The sequence below is a fragment of the Malaclemys terrapin genome, chromosome 7, assembly GCF_027887155.1.
Source record: "Malaclemys terrapin pileata isolate rMalTer1 chromosome 7, rMalTer1.hap1, whole genome shotgun sequence".
Taxonomy (NCBI): Eukaryota; Metazoa; Chordata; order Testudines; family Emydidae; genus Malaclemys; species Malaclemys terrapin.
Window position 1 is genome coordinate 16,772,009 of NC_071511.1, and position 21,145 is coordinate 16,793,153.

The 21,145-nt window shown below is 39.4% G+C and overlaps 1 protein-coding gene across 2 annotated transcripts in view; it reads left to right on the forward strand.

Annotated features, from left to right (window-relative positions):
- The window catches only part of GRM7 (glutamate metabotropic receptor 7), a 545,455-nt gene that overhangs the window by 412,585 nt on the left and 111,725 nt on the right, over nucleotides 1-21,145 (forward strand). For both annotated transcript variants that reach the window (XM_054036313.1, XM_054036314.1), the window contains exon 8: nucleotides 5,281-6,216. In XM_054036313.1, the coding sequence (XP_053892288.1) occupies nucleotides 5,281-6,216 (936 nt within the window). The remainder of the gene's footprint in view (nucleotides 1-5,280; nucleotides 6,217-21,145) is intronic.

Genomic DNA, 21,145 nt, shown 5'->3' on the forward strand with positions numbered 1-21,145 from the left:
CAAGTTGTTTATTTTGTTTTCTTTTAAGGAGTCTTGTCAATACAAGGATCCAGAGAATGGGTCGCCTATGCGGCCCTCCATTAAGGGCGGTCGCTGCAGTACCAGCACAAGGACAATGCAGCTGCTGGTGTCCCTTGATGATCACACATGGGACAATGGGTTCTTTCTCCCCAGTAGGGCTGCTAGCCAAGAGGCCATTTGCAGATGTCTGGGAACTCGGGGGGGTTGGGGGGAAGCAGCCAAGCAAAGGGCTGGCACCTCCTTGTGGCAGATGTTCCGTGCAGGTACCCCATAGGGAGGGCAGCCAGTGACCAGATAAAAGGAGGTACTGGATAAAGAAACAGAATGGGGGAGGGAATTCAGTAACTCCCATCACCAGTACAGCAGGGAGCCAACCCCCCCCCCCACCCATTCTTATAGACCTCCTTAAGCCTCTTGCAAGGCTGGTGGATGGTAAGGTCCAAGCTATGGGTCAGCTGGGGGACTTGGATGGAAACAGAGGGGGGCTGGTGGAAGCCCCAGAGAATTGATTTGAATAAGCATGGATTTGCCTGAACTGTACACTTTATCTGCCGGGTAGTCCGAGAGATCTATAACAAGTCTCCTGTCCTTTTGTGGTATACCCAGACAATAACTGCACCACAACTAAATGTTGGGCAGAATTTGTGCGGGCTTACCCAAAGAAGGACAGCTCTGCTTTGTGGTTGTCGGGGGAGGGGGAGGAGAGAGGAAGAAGGTCAGAAACTGCTGCAAAAGGTGCTTGGTGGTCAACTTTGCAGCAATCACCCCCCATCCCACCCCCAGGAATGTGCATAAAGGTACAAAACCTGGGTGGGGCAAGTCTCTATGTGAAAGCAGCAAGGAAGCCAGCACCCACTCTCCCTCCCCTAGTAGCCACCAAGGGGAGGCGAAGGGCAGGCTGGGTTAGGACCTGCTGTGGGCATTACGTTGGTCGCCCTTTTTAAAGGGGGACTGGGAAGGAATTTTTCCCACATCACAAGAATTGGCTTCGGTGGAGTGTGGATTTTCACCTTCCTTACAGTGGGTGTGAGGATGGACCTTTTCTGGTGAGAAGAAACGGTGGTAGGCCATATGTCGCAACTTATTTTGTAATATTGGGCAGATGTTCAGTGCAGGTACTCCATAGGGAGTCAGTGACCAGATAAATGTCCTGGTAAAGGATTTAAAAGGAGGTACTGGATAAAGAAACAGAATGGGGGAGGGGGTTCGGGGACTCCCATGACCGGTATGGCAGGGAGCCAACCCCACCCTCCAACCCCCCAACCCCATTCTCATAGCCCTCCTTAAGCCTCTTGAGAGACTGGTGGATAGTAAGGTCCACACCATGGGTTGGCTGGGGTACCTGGATGGAAACAAAGGGGGGCTGGTGGAAGCCCCAGAGAATTGATTTGAATAAGCATGGATTTGCCTGCACTGTACACTTTATCTGCTAGGTAGTCCCAGACATCTATATAATAAAGTTGCGTCCTGATTAAAACCCAAAACAAGTCTCCTGTCCTCCTTGCAGTATACCCAGACAATTAAAAATCCTGTCCAATTTCAACTTCTTATCATAGGTGCTGGAACTAGGGATACCTCCTGGCTTGAAGTGGTTTCCGTCATATACAGGGTTTACAGTTTGGTTCAATGGCTCTCAGCACTGCCACAATACAAAATGTTCTAGCACCTCTTGCTTCTTATATTTCCCTCTTGCTTCCTTTTTCTTCTGAAACACTTCATTCTGCCCCCTCAGCGTGTAACTTAGACACTCACCACTTTACTCCAATTTATGTAATTTACACCACTACATCATCTGTCAATTTGGCCCAAATAATGTAAGTGACTTACCTCAGTTGTTCTGATGAATCGGTGGCAGATTGGGATTAGAACTCTATAGTGCCCGGCTTTTCAGTGAGACCTCATCATCTTTGTCATTATAATTAAATAATTATATTTATTCATTAAGCTACTGGAGTCAATATCCCTTTGGTTTCTATAAATTATGCACCTTTAACTCAGCAGAGCATGAAAGAAGAACTCGTGGGTCTTTTTTCTTCCAATATAAGTTGTGTATATTGAAGGTTAATGAAGTTTCTAATACAGTGCCAGGTCCTTTGGAATATCTATTATTGAGGGATTATTTTTCTAACATTCTCAGCAGTGTCCCTTGGTAGCATAGCAAGAAGATTAAACATTTGGAGCAGCATGTGACTTTATTTTTTTAAATGTATGAAAAGAAGTTGAGCCAGGACCGATTTTGAATTAAATTATGAAGGTATGACCTAATCCTTCATTTAAGACTTGCAAACCCTAGCCTTCCTATATATATTAATAGTCACAAAAAGCTAACTCATAGACTTTAAGGTCAGAAGGGACCATCATGATTGTCTAGTCTGACCTCCTACATATTTCAGGCCACAAAACCTCACCTACCCATTCCTATAATAGACCCCTAACCTGGTGCCTAGCTCAGTTATTGAAGTCCTTAAATCACGATTTAAAGACTTAAAGTTATAGAGAATCCACAATTTACACTAGTTTAAACCTGCAAGTGCCCCTCTCTGATGCTGCAGAGGGAGGCAGAAAAACAAACAAACCCACAACCCAGGGTCTCTGCAAATCTAACCAGGGGAAAATTCCCTCCTGACCCCAAATATAGTGATCAGTTAGACCCTGTGCATGTGGGCAAGACCCCCCAGCTAGACACCTTGGAAAGAATTATAGTAACTCGGAGCCCTCTCCCATCTAGTGGCACGTAACTGGCCATTGGAGATATTTGCTGCTAGCTGTCACATCATGCTATCCCCTCCATAAACTTATCAAGCTCAGTCTTGAAGCCAGTTAGGCTTTTTGCCACCACTGTTCCCTTGGAAGGCTGTTCCAGAACTTCACTCTTCTGATGGTTAGAAACATCTGTCTTAATTCAAACCTAAGCTTGTTGACTGCCAATCTATATCCATTTGTTCTTGTGTCCACATAGGTGCTTAACTTAAATAACTCCTCTCTCTCCCTGAAAAAAGAAGAACAGGAGTACTTGTGGCACGTTAGAGACTAACAAATTTATTAGAGCATAAGCTTTCGTGGACTACAGCCCACTTCTGCGGATGCATATAGAATGGAACATATATTGAGGAGATATATATACACACATACAGAGAGTATAAACAGGTGGGAGTTGTCTAACCAACTCTGAGAGGCCAATTAATTAAGAGAAAAAAAACTTTTGAAGTGATAATCAAGCTAGCCCAGTACAGACTCACTTCAAAAGTTTTTTTTCTCTTAATTAATTGGCCTCTCAGAGTTGGTTAGACAACTCCCACCTGTTTATACTCTCTGTATGTGTGTATATATATCTCCTCAATATATGTTCCATTCTATATGCATCCGAAGAAGTGGGCTGTAGTCCACGAAAGCTTATGCTCTAATAAATTTGTTAGTCTCTAAGGTGCCACAAGTACTCCTGTTCTTCTTTTTGCGGATACAGACTAACACGGCTGCTACTCTGAAATCTCTCTCCCTGGTATTTATCCCTCTGATTTATTTATAGAGAACAATGATATCTCCCCTCAGCCTTCTCTAGGTTAGGCTAAACAAGCTAAGCTATTTGAGTCTCCTCTCATAAGGTAGGTTTTCCATCCCAGTAGCCCTTCTCTGCACCTGTTGCAGTTTGAATTAATCTTTCTTAAACATGGGAGACCAGAACTGCACACTGTATTCCAGATGAGGTTTTGCCAGGGCCTTGTGTAATTGTACTAGAACTTCTCTGTCTACTGGAAGTATCTTGTCTGGTGTGTCATAGGACTGCATTAGCCTTTTTGATGGCTGCATCACATTGGTGGTTCATAGTCATCCTGTGATCAACCAATACACCCAGATCTTTATCCTCCTCTGTCACATCCAACTGATACATCCCTAGCTTGTAGCAAGAATTCTACTTGTTAGTCCCTAAATGCATGACTTTGCACTATTAAATTTCATCCCATTTCTATAATTCCAGTTTACAAGGTCATCCAGATATTCTTGCATGATATTCTGGTCCTCCTCCATATTGGCAATACCTCCCAAATTTGTGCCATCCACAGATTTTATAAGCACACTCCCACTTTTTGCGCCAGTGTCAATAATAAAAATGTTAAATTCATGAATTCTTAGAGATCTTCTTTTATAGAGAAACCAGTAGAAAGAGATGTTTGATATTAACTATACAATGTTATCAGGGTACTGTATTTTATAATATCCATATCTATATCCATCCCAATAGACCCGTTTTTCTTTGGAACCAGCTTCATTTCCTAGCAAAAGAAGACATTGGAGCTTCTCTGGATTTACACGGTGGCAACTAAGATCAGAATCTGGCCTGATAAATTCACATTAGGTCTGTTAGGACCTATAAAGTGGTTGGTTCTGGTTCTGATTTAGCATATTTTGAAGATGTCTAGAGTTCTCATCTTGTCTAGTACTTGAAACCTTCATTTACCAGCCCAGAGACATGGAAGAGTGCAAGACTAGAGAGTGCAAGTAAGGAAATCAAATGGGAATTACCATTAATTTAAGGAGATTTTTTTCATGATTTTAGTGCCCAGAAGTATGCATGATACCTCATATACATAGAAGAAAATGTCACTTAAATGAAATGTTAGCTAGCTATTATCTGTTCTTTTATCACTGATAAATGTTTCTCATGGACTCTTTCAAACTCTGGTTCTTATAGGGTTGATAGAATTGAAGAGTGCGCTACATTTCCACTGGTTCCATTCCCACTTTTTCCTTATGAAGTACATGTCTTTCATCTCATTCAAAATGTTATCATCACTGCCAGCATTTCCGATGAACTGGATATATCTGGTGTTCTAGTTTTAGTAAGAAATGAAATCAAGCCCCAAGTTGTAGATGCATGTCATATAGTCGTTTTATGGTATTGCTGCATTCCATTAAACCATTACATATTCCTATTAATTTTCATAACAATGGCTTCCTATACCCTCTGAAGGTGTTGTGCTCCTAATACCTCTCTATAATATCTCTATTTTTCCCATATGATGTATATTATAATGAGATCGTTAATAATAAAAATAGTAAATTACAGTAGTAATTGCAATCATGCAGGCAGAATTGTATGTGAAAATGCTAACATCTGCAATTCCCATAAAAACATATGAAGCCATCTGTGTTTTTATTGCTTGCTTGCTTTTTTCTGCTAAGTAACAACTGAGTTCAATTCCCTAGCAGTACCTGACAGTAACATACAAATAACCCCCCTCTGTATTTCACATTTCACAGATTGAAGACATGCAATGGGGTAAAGGAATACGTGAGATCCCATCCTCTGTCTGCAGTCTGCCTTGTAAACCAGGTGAAAGGAAGAAGATGGTGAAAGGGATGCCGTGCTGTTGGCACTGTGAGCTATGTGATGGGTACCAGTACCAAGCTGATGAGGTGACATGTTTGCTCTGCTCATATAACGAGCGACCTAATGAGAACCGCACTGGATGCCGCCCTATACCCATTGTGAAATTGGAATGGCACTCTCCGTGGGCCGTCATACCAGTCTTTTTGGCTATGCTTGGAATTATTGCCACCATTTTTGTAATGGCGACCTTCATTAGATATAATGACACTCCCATTGTCCGGGCTTCTGGAAGGGAACTCAGCTATGTCCTGTTGACTGGAATATTTCTTTGTTATATAATTACTTTCCTGATGATTGCCAAACCAGATGTTGCAGTGTGCTCCTTCCGACGTATCTTCCTGGGCTTGGGGATGTGCATTAGCTATGCAGCCCTTTTAACTAAAACAAACCGCATCTACCGCATATTTGAACAGGGCAAAAAGTCAGTGACAGCACCTCGGCTTATAAGCCCAACATCGCAGCTGGCGATCACTTCAAGTTTAATATCAGTTCAGCTTCTAGGGGTTTTCATTTGGTTTGCAGTTGACCCACCCAACATCATCATAGATTATGATGAGCAGAAGACTATGGACCCTGACCAAGCCAGAGGAGTTCTCAAATGTGACATTACGGATCTACAAATCATTTGCTCCTTGGGGTATAGCATTCTCCTAATGGTTACATGTACTGTGTATGCCATCAAGACTCGGGGTGTCCCAGAGAATTTTAATGAAGCTAAACCCATTGGATTCACTATGTACACTACCTGTATAGTATGGCTTGCCTTCATTCCAATATTTTTTGGTACTGCACAGTCAGCTGAAAAGGTAGGTGAAAATGAACTGTTAGGCTGATGTATCAGGAGTCATTGCAGCTATAAATTATGGTCTGAACAGACCAAAAATAAGCTAGCTATATAAAATATATTACTGTTACGTGTAGCAGTATATAACCTTACTTTTCTTCCAGTTAGTTGGTGGGCCATTCATTTGATAAATTGGCAGATGAGCAATAGGAATCAGTTGAACCACTAGTTTCATTGTTGTCTGTTTCAGTTGTACCTTTTCAGTAAGATGAATGGAGTTAGCTGTCATGCTACCTGAAATGATGACTCTTAAGTAAGTTATTTTGAGTATGAGATAGAAACTTAGCATCTGTGGGGAAAAAACCATGGCAATTATTGTACGTCTGCACTTCTGGAGTTCAGCACCAAGGACAGCAAATAGTTGTCCTGATGAGTATTCTTTGTGAAGCAGAAGATAATTCTAAATCATCCAGAGCAACGTACAGTCTTGGCATAAACCAATTCCATTAAAATTGGTGGAGCACATTGTGCTAATACCCAGGACTGAATCTGACCCATTTAATTTCTGCAGCATAGGCATTAAAACATTGGGATCTAATCCATGTGCTTGATCCAAAGCCCATTAAACTAAATTAAAAGACTCCTGTTGACTTCACTAGGTTTTAATAAAACCCAACCTGATTTTGTTGTTGTTCTAAAACCTATGTGCAATTGACTTGCACTCCAGTCCACTGCATATTTTCTCCCACACAAAGATAGGAAACAAGTCAGCTGAGGGAAAGGTACCATTACATTAAAAATAATGATACTCATGCAAACAAGAGCAAGTTGGACAACCTTGATCTATGCTACAAATCAATTCTAAGGTGCAATTTATGGATTAAACGGCCTGTGCAAACTGGCATAGCTCTGTTGAAATCAGTGGGCCCACACTAATTTGCTCCACCTGAAAGTTTGGCCTAGTGTTTGCAATTGTTGCTGTAGCACTTCAACCCAAACATGAAAGCCCAGATCTGCAAAGGTATTTAGGCACCTAACTCTTATTGAAATCAATGGGAGTTAGGCACCTAAATATCTTTGAGGATCTAGGCCTAAATGCTTTCTTTTTCCCTAAACAAACCAACAAACAAAAATGAATTCTTCTCCTCCCATTTTCTTTACACAGCAGAGCAATGCACAGCAAGAAGGGAGGCATTAATCTCTACAGAGATAGCATGTCCAAAAATGATGCATTTTCCAAAATTATGTGTGTACAGGGAGTCCTTTCAAATTCAGTCATTAACTGTGGCTTCATGTACCTATCTCTCCTTATTAAATTAAAATGGTTTATTTTACACCTGCAGTACAATGTGCTACAATGAAAAACTTGCACCACTAAAATCTGACACAAAGTCACGTGATCTGTTAAAGTATCATTAAAAATATCAATAACACAGCACATTTTTCTGTGGAGAGCAGCATGGAAATTAAATTCTGCAGGCTGATACTTTGGTTACTTGATGTTTTCACTGGCAAGGTAACAACAAAAAAATGGTTCTTTAGAATTCAGAAGGTTTTGTCCTACTAAGATTTGCAGTTTAAGGCTAGTCTCAAAGTTGGGTTACACTGGTAGGATGCAGAGTCCACAGCAGCAAAAGTCTTCAGTTGGAAGATTGCAACAGCTCAGCTTCACCACTGTCATAGAATCATAGAATATCAGGGTTGGAAGGGACCTCAGGGGGTCATCTAGTCCAACCCCCTGCTCAAAGCAGGACCAATCCCCAACTAAATCATCCCAGCCAGGGCTTTGTCAAGGCTGACCTTAAAAACCTCTAAGGAAGGAGATTCCACCACCTCCCTAGGTAACCCATTGCAGTGCTTCACCACCCTCCTAGTGAAAAAGTTTTTCCTAATATCCAAACTAAACCTCCCCCACTGCAACTTGAGACCATGCAACTCCTTGTTCTGTCATCTGGTACCACTGAGAATTGTCTCCTCTCTGCAGTGGGCCCCGTGACAGCCATCACAGCCACAAAGGGGAGTAGTGCTAGCTGAGAAAGGGGATGTTATCTCAGCAGGATGGGGATTCACATTTTGAGTGTATCCCTGGTGCAGTTTCCACCGGTGAGGCATTGATAGGAGAGACAAGAAATAAGTAGTGCAAGCAACTTTAAACAATACTGGGTCCATTTCTTGACCATTCATAACTTTGTTCTTAATTAGCAATTGCACTGTTCAGAATAGCAATGCTTAAATATTGTCTGAGCTGTGTTGGATGGAGTCTACTGTTGAGACGGGAAGGTGTGGCTAAATGTGTTGATTAAACTGTTGGTTGAAAAGACTTAAGCAAACTGATATAAAAACTAGCTGATCTCAAATAGTATTGTCAAAAGTTTGAAGTCATGGGGTTTAAAGCTAATGAGAATGGCAAGGCTAAAAACACATACTTCTTTGAATCCATACACTGCAGACAACAGAGACAATTACTAGCTTAATCTGACTTGTAACAGAGAAGATGGTGCTAGTAAAACATTGGCCTCTACCTCTTGAGCTGAAGGAAATCTTCCTAGCTAGCCAGTAGTTGGCCCCTTGTCCTCTATCTGAGCCTAGAGGGCAGTATGATCACAAAACCAGAATATTACAGTTTGCCTGTCATCTCAACAGATTGTTGCCAATGGCTCTTCGTCCTTGTTCTGCCCAGCTTCTACAGATATTCATGAATACTGGGCTATTAGAGGCACAGTAACAAGACTTGCCACAAACTTGAATGACATACTTTTTTCTTTACTTACAAAATCTGCCATCAGTGCAGAGATCAGTCTGGTAGCTATTTGTCGGAAAGAGGTCTTCATACGAACACTAATGATTTCCTGTCAGTTGTTTCCTCTTGAACATACTGTGTGGAAGATCAGCCATGCAATTGTCTTAACTTTAATAGGAGTTGGGTCAGGACAAAATTTCATGCAACATTTAACTCTTACTGGGAAGTGCTGTTCTGTGTAGTGTTGTGACTTTCATTGTGTGGGCTTATTCTTTTACTAACAAGCACAGACATCATATCACTTGGGATTGTGTTATCCGCTCTCTTTCTGACAAAGATAGGCAACTGAAGCAGAGAAAAAGGATATAATAAGTTATGCTGTAGTAAAACAATGAGTGAGAAAGATGATCTCAACAGCTGTGTTTTAACATACTGGAAGGAGAAAGTATGGGGTTTAAGGAAGGCCAGAGAGGGAGGAGGCTGTATTGAAAATTTTATTTAAAAACCTATCCGGAGACCATCCCTAGTATGTGAGCCATTACATTAACTTGGTTAATTCACATCTCGTTCAGACTGCCATTTACAAAATTAACCATTTTTTTGCTTGCTATTTAATATCTGATCTGCTACATGTGCTTTGTGGATTATTATAGTTTGATTCGTTATGGGGCTTGTTATATTTTTGGTGAATTTGGTATATCCTTATATGTAATAGGCTTAACAGTTTTTTGAGGCTGTTTAGTTCTTGACTGAGGTATCCACATATTGACTTCTTTACATATCATTTATAAACATAATTGATTTATATTGTATTGTATCTATTACAGTATATGCTCATCTATTGTTGATTTGGGTGGAATTAGAGTAACTATGTCAATGAAACCGGTATCCATTCATGCATCATCTTAGTAGAAAAACATCCTTTCTTGAAGATATATTTGGTACAATGTCCCTAAATGTGGCACTGACTAGTTCCTTCTGAGAATAATGGGTCACTTGCTGTTGAACTTTAGCGTCTAATGATCAAAGCTGTCCTCAACTGACGTGCTCATGGGTTTTCAGGGTTCAAGATAGTTGACAATGTTCATACACCATCTGCTGCCCAGCTAAGCATGATGGTGTAGCACAGCTTGTTAACATGTACCTTTGGAGAGTGGCTGTACAAAAGAAGCATTAGTTTTAACTCTCCTGGCATAATTGGTTTTGACAACAAAACTATTTTAAATTCTCAGTGGACGTGTGGAACCTTGATCAGAAACAGAGCAGCCTCAAAGAACTGATAAGCCAATTATAGTAGTTATAGGTTTATGCTAGAGTCAGTACAAATGGCACTTGAAAAGAACACAGACTGATCTGTAAGGTCAAGTAAAGTACAGCTAAATCAATAAGCCAAATTGAGTCAAAACTTTAAACTACAAAAGTAAAACGATAAGGAGAAAAGTAATACAAGTAGCTTCTATAACAATGTATTCCTCTGAAAAACTGGTTTTGTGTCTGACTGCTGTACAGAACACCAAATATAATTATTCCCTGACACTTTACTCTTTATTTGCTAATCAATTTTTACTTTGAATTATAGTTTCTCTCTTATACTGTGACTGGACAGTCTACATTTGTGTGTTAGGTAGTGGTGAAAGCAATTTTAAATTCAGGATGAGTAAATTAATATGTCCTATACATAAGATAAATGGTACAGTATCAGAAGTAAGTATCCTTGTTCTTGGATGTAAACATGTCATTTGGAGTCAGAAATTCCCAGCACCTCAAATTGTATGATCTTTTCAGATGAAGATTTTATGCTTTTCTTTAAATTATCCCCAGTGCTACTTGAGACAGGACACTGAATTAGATGACCATTGGTCTGATCTAGTATAGGAATTATTGGGCCAGAGATCCTCAGTTAGTATCAATGGAGCTGGCGTAAGTGCAGCTATGCCAATTTACGCCAATTGAGTAGCTGAATCCTTATCTTGTGCAAGAGCCTTCTGTTACCCAAAATTCATGTCCCTAGTTATAAATATCAGAGATTGCAATCCTTTAATATTATTGGAATAGATTTACTTATCATTTTAGCTAGACAATCATGTACATGTGGCAGTGCAGTAATATTTATACAAAATCTTAAAAGATACATAGTGCAGATTGAATTTGTAAGTCCTTGTTACATTTGTTCATTGTCCACTTTATTTTGATTGTTTTCTATTCACAGATATAATCATACAGAGAAACATCATATCATATAAAGAACAGGAGTACTTGTGGCACCTTAGAGACTAACAGATTTATTTGAGCATAAGCTTTCGTGGGCTACAGCCTACTTCATTGGATAGGATAGGCTGTAGCCCATGAAAGCTTATTCTCAAATAAATTTGTTAGTCTCTAAGGTGCCACAAGTACTCCTGTTCTTTTTGTGAATACAGACTAACATGGCTGCTACTCTGAGACCTATCATATCATATGGTGCAATTATTCAAACGTAGTTTGGAAATGTATATTATATGATTCTATAAGAATACATTGCTTTCCTTATTATTAATGTACCCTAATATAGATTTTATTTTACACCTACAACTGAAAAGTTTCTCAGAGGCAATGCATTTATGGTAAAGGTGAAGAAAAATAAAACAAAGATCGGTATATGAACCAAAAAATGAGTGTATAATTAACTAATTGTGGTATGTAGGTTTTTCAGATTTTTTTTTTCACTTTTCCATTTGTTAAAGTTGCTTAATTGGTTACTTTGTCTGTATCACAACTGATAGCTCTTGGAAACAGTTTGCTTAGGAAGGAGAAACTTCCAAAATTCTTCATCTTAGAAACATTTATTTACATTTCTGTTTTTCCACTTAATCTAATTTGATTACCAATTTCAGTAACATAAAGGACAAAGCGGACCGATACAAAATGTACATACCAAATCCAGATCGAATATTTAGTTTAAATACACCTTCAGTTCTCATAGAGCTATAATAATAATTACAGAAATGATTCTCCTGCATTGACCCTCTGACTAACCCAGCACAAATCCTATACAGTAAATTAAATTCAAAAACACAACCAATATGTTCTTTGCTCTGAAAACCCAGATGAGATGGTATCTTCCAAGGAGCAGGCAGAGACAGACTCAGCTAAGGCTTAGTCCCAACAAGATAAAGGTGATGGATGGTTGGGGAAAAATTAGGCTTCATCCAAAGCTCATGCAAGTTATTGGAAAGACATGCACGGACTTCAGTAGACTTTATATCAAGTGAGACTATAGAACTAGGAATGTCAGACTGCCCAATTATTGGCAATTATGGCAGACCACATCAAACCATATTTCTTTTAAACAAACAATATGGCACCTTTTAGTATGTGTTTCTTCCTCCAGAGAACCCAGGCCTTCCTGAGTCTGAGGTCTGGTAGCAAAATGAAAACAGACAAGTAAAATCTGCTACCTCAGGACTATGTCCTCTTTCCCAGCAGCTACCTTCTGTGGGCCTTTGGTCTGTGGGCCTTTGTTCTGTGGGCCTTTGTTTGCGGCAAAACCCCTTGATCATAATACCAAAGGCCTTGTAGACTTTCCTCTACAATCTTACCCTATATTTAATCTAGGTTTCTGGAAAATGTCCCAGACGTATGTTGTTTCGAACTCAGAGTACAATGGTGGAATAGTATTGTTGACTTGAGTCACATTTCTGCATAATGTTGGGCATAAAAGTAGATCACCAGGGCAGGATTGTTTTAAAAAATTGCATGTGTCTCTGCCTAGCACCAGCACTTTTTCCCCTTCTGCTGCGAATGTTAAGCCTATGTAATGAAGGCATTGTGAAATCACAAATTGATAGTGAATAACTGTAGAGGAAGAAACTATCATCTACTTTCTGTTACTTAAATTAAATTCCCTGAATATTTAGAATGTAATAATGAAAAATTAGATCGTTTAATGGCAATCCTGAATATCAATCTATGTTATGTAGCAGAAAAACCAAGCGGATCCTGGTTTATCTGAAATATAATGCTCCTTTGCATTATTACACTAGAACAGTCAGCATTTTGTTCAGAATGCTTGCATAGACTTGAGAATAATTGCATAGCTTCTTCATATGTACAGAAATATGTCTTCCTGTGGCCACCCTCTTAACATTTCTAAAAAGAAACGCAATTTGGAAACAAGCCATATCTATAAATGTTATGTTACTAGAAATTCTGATTTCCCCAAGTTTAAAGTTTATAGCCTGGAACTATATGAAAAATGGAACTGTGCAAGTAGAACAGTGGTGGGCAACCTGCAGCCCCCAGGCCTCACATTGCCCATCAGGGTAATCAGCTGGCGGGCCACAAGACAGTTTGTTTACATTGATTGTCCACAAGCACGGCCTCCCACAGCTTCCAGTTTCGATTCCTGGACAATGGGAGCTGCGGAAAGCGGCAGCCAGCACGTCCCTGTGGCCCGCGCCGCTTCCCGCAGTTCCCATTGGCTGGGAACGGCGAACCGCGGCCACCGGGAGTTGTGGGCGGCTGTGCCTGCAGAAGGTCAATGTAAACAAACTGTCTCGTGGCCCGCCAACGGATTACCCTGACGGTCCGCAGGTTGCCCACCACTGATATAGAATATGCACCTAAAATCTTATTTTTTCAAATCAGGTGACTGAAGTACTACATAGGGATCTGTCATCATTCTGTTTAGATATGTTGTATTGAGAATTTTATCACCTGATATCTGATATACTGCAATTGGGCATTCTGGGCGGCTAGACAGCCTAGTGGTTAGAGTGCGTGGCCTTCAGCCCATGGCTTAGTTGCAGGCCTCAGTCTTGAAGGTAGCGGGACCTAAGTCCGTCCTCTCCACCAGATTCCAGCTCAGGGCCTGGTGTTTGTCAACCCCTGAACAGGGACAGCCCTCCTAGCAGGGAGCCTAAATTTGCTGCCCTGGGCTACTTCCTACCAATGTCTGTTCAGTTTGTGACATGGCCTCTCTAGTCCACTTAGTTGGGTGGCCTGCTTCCTGTAGGGTCCTCTTGTGGGTCTTGAGAGGTGCCTGGTCATGGTCCCAAGCACCTTCAGGAGGGCAGCCATCAATTCGTGAGACCGAGCCCCAGAGTGTCTCGCCTTTTCTCCTCCCTCCAGGCCTGGCATTGGCTTCAGGTATAACAGGGTGGAGCTAGCTGGGCCCAGAGGCTGTCTTTAATCCCTGCTGTGCTGGCTGGTAGTTGCTCTGTTTCATCACTTCCTCAAAACCAATACAAAATTGTCTCCATGCACCTAGCTCTGTTATCCTTATGGGATTTTTTTTAAGCTACTGTGGAGATATTTATAGAATAAGAAGGTTGTAACTATTACTCTAAATGAGTAATGATGGTTTCTCTCCCAATATGATCCCCTTCTTTGGGGATATTTTACCCATGAATTCAGATGAGTGGGGACAATCAGCATCTTGTATTCTTTGTCCATAGCCAAGAATTTGCTTTTGTGTCCAAATTACATAAATCTGTCACTTTTTCCTTTCCATTTCTTTGTATGACCACCAGCGCGAAATGTGAAACCTTTAATCCCATTTCTTGTGGAACCCTCCTGCTTACTCTTTTGCTGACATTTTTGAGGATGGCCGTTCCATTCAAATCGATAGAATAATCAGGATACCTGTTACATTTGGCAGCACACATTTGTACTTATTGTATAAAATGTAACATAAATACAATAATTCACAGGCACATACCAACTGGATTCTTATTCAGATTAAACAATTACATGGCAGTGGTACTTTACATATTGTACAGTTGGTAAAAGTGAGATACTCTGTAATTCTTTGCAATATAAATATTGATTAACCAGATAGAACAAGCATATATTTTTCACCGAGGAATTCTTGATATGGCAGTTGCTATAGCGACTATACCTTTGTGGATGTCTGTCAGAGTCAAACATTTGTTGCTGCGTATATCATTGTATGAGAAAGAGAACTAGCTTCTGCAGCTCACACACTCTGACTGCAGACTTCCCATAATTTGGGGCACAAAGAAATATAAAGGAGAATCTCAGTTTTCACTTAAAAAGAAAGTAATTTGTAAACCATTTTTAAAATGACAAATATGAAACAATGGGACAATTTACCAAAAAAAATTGAAAACCCCTAAAATTGATAACACAAATAAAGACTAGTTTTGATGGCAATAGCAGTATAAAATTATGGCACGTCAAGTTTCCCGCATTGTTATTCTATCAGTTAGTCTTTTCAGAACTGTGTTTTCAGCTAGCTGTTAGTGGTCGGTATGTTCAGGAACCGTAGCTTTTAATTTTAAGCTTCAAGACAATATCTTTCAGAGATCATCATGGAATTTAATGAGCTGATATTTGTATTTGGTCTAAGAGAAGCCACATTTAACAAAAAATGTCAAGGAAAAAGATTTTTGCCATCTTTGCTAAAAATCTATTGAGAATTTCAATTAAGGATCTTCAACAGAGAACTGGTGCTCCTTCAAGAAAAGAGTATATAATGACAATTTTTTGTTGAAGGCTGGACTATTTTTAATGAGAACATTGTCGTTTAATAAAGAAAAATAAACATTAATTAAAACCCACAAATGATGAAAACGAATAATAATTTAAATACTTTAGATTACAAAAGAGGACTGATTAAAAGGATTGTGATTTCATATATTTTATCAGAATAGCCTCATTAACGTAAAAATGTGTATACAGTATAAACTTTTGAATACCTTTAAATATCTATAGAAAAGTTTCAAAGATTTAAAATGTGCTCAGACCCACTCAAAATCCTTAATTATATAGCACCACCATAATAGCATAGCAACTGCTTTTAAACTTATTATTTATTTTATTGCTTTCTTCCTATAATTTTTCTTTCAGCACAGTGGGCGGTTGTTAAGGAGTGTTAAGTCAAGAGTAGCACAAAAGGGATATACCCCACAACTGGCTGCAGTAGCTTTATCTTGCTGTGAATAAGATTATGTTTACATCTACGTTATTTATTATGTAAGCACCGCAGAACTGAATATGAGTTTCAAGTTCTGGAGTCACTGATTTTTTCAAAGGACAAGTTTCCCTCTTACTAATGTATTGGCTGTGGGTTCATCCCCTAAACCAGTAATTATCCCTACATCCACCTATAGATGTCCTATGCCCTTTAAGCAGCTGGTTCTAAGAACTCCTACAGCAGAGTGTGACTCAGCAGAGAGGATCATCACATTTAGCATACTTTACCCAACCAAGAGGGCCAGAGGAGAATTAGTGAAGTGCTACAGCTACTTGCTGACTGCTGTTAGCACCACCACACCTGTCCATGTCCACACCAATACCCCTGATTCACAGATGTTCTGTGACACAAAAAGCAATAAAGGAGCAAATTTGAGCAACAGTGGTGGAAAATGCTGCCTGATATAGGCAGACTCGGAAGCACAGCATTTCTACAAATCTATAGCATTGCTGTAAAAGAGACAAACAAAGACCCTAGTTTTCCGCTGCTGTAGTGCGAAATCCTTGCCTTGTAGAACCTCTCTGGCCCAAAATTGTTTTGTGAAAGAGTGACTCCTCTTCACTCCACCCTAGGACACAGCACCACCCATGATAAGGAATTGTCAATGTATTGCACATAGGCTATCAAAAGAACAAGCCAAGAGAAGGATCAGAAACATAATGCTTTTATTCCAAGAAAATGACACTTTCATACATCTAGAAGTAATATAAGTGGTGAAAACAATTAGAGTCACCAATTGAGTCTCGTACCGCAACCCTGCCTGAATGGTAAATGAGAGAAGAAAACCCTTGGACCACCTGCTAGCTGAGATTATCCACACTTCCTTTGATGAAGGGAATCTAACTACTCTACAACACGTTCAGAAAACAGAACTTTCACAAGACCATGGAACTCACTCCTGCAAGAGATAGTGACAACTGATCTCTGCGTATTCAGAGCTAAATGCAAAACCCATTTCTCCAGAGTAGTTTTTCATCAGCACTAACACAGGTGCACTCATGTAAACAGATGTAAATTGTTATTTCTATTTTAAAATTATTGGGAGCTGCTCTAGTATTTTACTGATGGGGGCCAAATCAGTACCTGGATAGAAAGGTCAATGACAGGCTGGAGAATTCCAAAAGGGGTAGTGGGTTTTTGTTGCTACTGATACTGTTTTCTCTTCTCTGTGGATTGAGTTTACACGCAGCATTTAATACTCAATTTTGGAATTCAAGCTTTGTTAGTTGTGACGTGGTGGTATATCTGTTTCCTGACTAAATGAGCATGACCCGGTCCTCATAGGGAAGACTGGAAGAAGTCCCAAGGGGGTCTGGGACTCTCAGTGAAAGATGAGGTGGCAGATATACTGGAGTAGGAATTTTTTAGAAAAATATTAAATAATTTTATCTAAGGGCAATGCAGGACATACCCGAGACAGCTTTTCTAGAAAAAAAAATAGTACACTCTGATCCTAGTCTGCCTTGTTTAGTTGCCTGTGATGGGGTTTTGGAAAATTTGTGCCCTTGATGGGTCAAACCCTGTTTCATCCCATATAAAATATAGTAAGGGTGTTGGATTTACTGCATTCACCACAATCACTGACACCAAATCTTTTCATGTGTAGTCCTAAATGCAGAGAGTGAAGTCAACCTAGCCTAGTGCCCTAGCTTCTGACAGGGGCCAATGCTAGATGCTTCAGAGGGAATGAACAGAATTTGGTAATTTCTAATGATCTATCTGCTATCATCCCATCCCAGTTTCTGGCAGTTGGAGGTTTTGGGCCTTCCAAGAGCATGGGGTTATGTTCCTGACCATATTGGCTAATATCCAAAGATCTATCTTCCATGACATATCTAATTCATTTTTTAACACAGTTATACTTTTGGTCTTCACGATATCCCATAGCAATGAATTCCACAGATTAGTGTGTGTTGTGTGAAGAAGTACTTCCTTATGTTTGTTTTAAACGTGCTTCATATTAATTTAATCAGGTGACTCCTAGTTCTTGTGTTACATGAAGGGGTAAATGACAATTCCCTATTTACTTTCGCTATACCATTAATGATTTTATAGACCTCTATCATATTACCCCTTAGCTGTCTCTTTTCCAAACTGAAAAGTTCCAGTCTTTTTAATCTCGCCTGGTATGGAAGCTGTTCCATGCCCCTAATCATTTTTGTTGCCCTTGTCTGTACCTTTTCCAAGTCTAAGGTAACTTTTTTATAGATGGAGCAACAGGACTGCATGCAGTATTCGAAGTGTGAGCGTACTATGAATTTATATAGTGGCATTATGATATTTTCTGTTTTATTATCTACCCCTGTCCTAATGGTTCCTAACATTGTTAGCTTTTTTTTTTTTTTTTTTTTTGACTGCCACTGCATATTGTATGAATGTTTTCAGAGAATTATCCGTGATAACTCCAAAGTCTCTTTCTTGAGTGGCAACAGCTACTCCAGACCCCTCATTTTGTATGTATACTTGGGATTATTTTTCCAATGTGTATTATTTTCCACTTATCAACACAGAAATTCATCTGCCATTTTGTTGCTGAGTCACCCAGTTTTGTGAGATACCTTGCAATGTTTCACAGTCAGCTTTGACCTTGACTATCTGGAATAATTTTGCATGTTCTGCAAATTTTGCTACCTCATTGTTCACCCCCCTTTTCAAGATCATTTATGAAAATGTTGAACAGCACTAGTTGCAGTACAGATATTTGGGGGACCCTGCTATTTACCTCTCTCCATTGTGAAAACTGGCCATTTATTCCTAGACTTTGCTTCCTATCTTTTAACCAGTTACTGATCCACAAAAGTACCTTCTATTTTATCCCATGACTAATTAGTTTCTTTAAGAACCTTTGGTCCTTTGACTGGTTTTTTTGTTTGTTTTGTTTTTTTAATTTGGGGTATACTTTTAGTTTGAGCTTCTATTATGGTCTCCGTGTAGTTTGCAGGCATTTCACTCTTGTGATTATTCCTTTTAATGTAACTAGTTTCTTCATTTCTGTGTAGTTCCTCTTTTTTAAAATTAAATGCTACTTTGTTTCTTTGGCATTCCCTCCCCCATGAGGATGTTAAATTTCATTACATTATGGTCACTATTACCAAATGGTTCCGCATGTTCAGCTCTTAAACCAGATCCTGCACTCCATTTAGAACTCAAATCAAGAATCTCCTCTTCCCTAGTGGGTTCCAGGACAAGCTGCTCCAAGAAGCAGTCATTTATAGTATCTAGAAATTCTATCTCTAGATCCCTTCCTGAGGTGACACATACACAGTCAATACGAGGGTAGCTGAAATCCCCATCATTATTGTGTTTTCTGCTGTGGTAGCTTGTAATCTTCATGAGCACTTCACAATCATCATCTCCATCCTCATCATATAGTCGGTAGCATTCCTATTCCTATAGTCTAATTGTTCAAGCATGGAATTTCTATCCATAGAGATTCTGTGGCACATCTTGATTCATTTAAGATGTTTGCCTTATTTGACTCTGTGCTTTCTTTCACAGTTACTCATTCCTTGTAAAATATGCATCTCACATGTGGAATGAATTCCCACTGATTTAAGCACCATCACAAACCTCACCACATTCTGCTCCAAGTGCAAAGAGATCTTTTTGTCTTTGCCTTCTCTAACATACACACTGTGGCACACGCTATGTGTTTATGTTTAAAAAACACCTACACCTACACCAACAAAGCACTATCCTGCACACACAGTTGTATCCCTGGGGAAAGAATGAGAGAAAGAATAAACCATGTGTGACCGATGTTAGTCATGTCACTTAATACACTGCTGGAAGGTGCTCAGGGACTACGATGATGAGAGCAGTATAAGAACATATATTAAATAGAATAGAAAACATTCCACTGTGAATACTCATATATGGAAATTAAGCATTAACTCGTTTTACTGCGTGTGCAAGCTTAATATTCAGTGTCTGCAAAGCATGTATAGGATGCGAGAAAAGCTGGATCAATCAAATCTTTGTAGAAAGCAAATGCAAAATAAGTTGAAGCATGGCTGAAATGAATTTAATTTAAAATTTAGGTGAATGCTTACAATTTTTTCCCCAATATTCCCTCAGCTTAGCAATAATCAAACCCTTCCGCCAGTTCATATATAAAATTTCCCTACCCACTTCTCTTTTCTTACTAAGCTGATGTACATTATGCTTATAATGCCTGTACAAGATATACTCAAAAATGAATATAGAGTAATTTTTTTCTTAAACTGACCTATACAAAAAAACACAAACTGGCAAATGCTATTATAAATTTTGGTTATTGAAGGAGAGCCTCTTTTTGCTTTACTATTTTGGAGAAACTGCTCAAGGATAGTTTAACCATGTGAAAATATATTCCTATAATGCTGCATGGGTCAGTAAGATATATTGTGTTTTCATGAGTTATTGCTGGGAGCATGTATTAAATCTTGCTAGAGTCAACTGTAAATTATATTCCTGAAATTTACAAAGAGAGACATAGATGAGGAAACTTGCTTATTGAAACATTTATTCACCTTTTTGTTTCTTTTTGGATCAGAGAATCCCCTGTTTCTCATCCACCTACTCCCATCACACATACTCTAATAAATTTCTTCACTCATGCCTCAACATCTAATGCCTTTTACTTATTCCTGTGCAGAATGAACCTCACAATGTTTGGTCTTTGAGTTTAGTTCACATACAAATCCCAATGTTCAGATGAATAAGCAAGGAGGTAAAAAGAAGAACAGGAGTACTTGTGGCACCTTAGAGACTAACAAATTTATTAGAGCATAAGCTTTCGTGGACTACAGCCCACTTCTTCGGATGCACATAGAATGGAACATATATTGAGGAGATATATATACACACATACAGAGAGCATAAACAGGTGGGAGTTGTCTTACCAACTCTGAGAGGCCAATTAATTAAGAGAAAAAAAACTTTTGAAGTGATAATCAAGCTAGCCCAGTACAGACAGTTTGATAATAAGTGTGAGAATACTTACAATGGGAGATAGAGTCAATGTTTGTAATGGCTCAGCCATTCCCAGTCCTTATTCAAACCGGAGTTGATTGTGTCTAGTTTGCATATCAATTCTAGCTCAGCAGTCTCTCTTTGGAGTCTGTTTTTGAAGTTTTTCTGTTGTAATATAGCCACCCGCAGGTCTGTCACTGAATGACCAGACAGGTTAAAGTGTTCTCCCACATATCTATTCAAGTGACATCATCATAGGACCTAATCACATCAGCCATACCA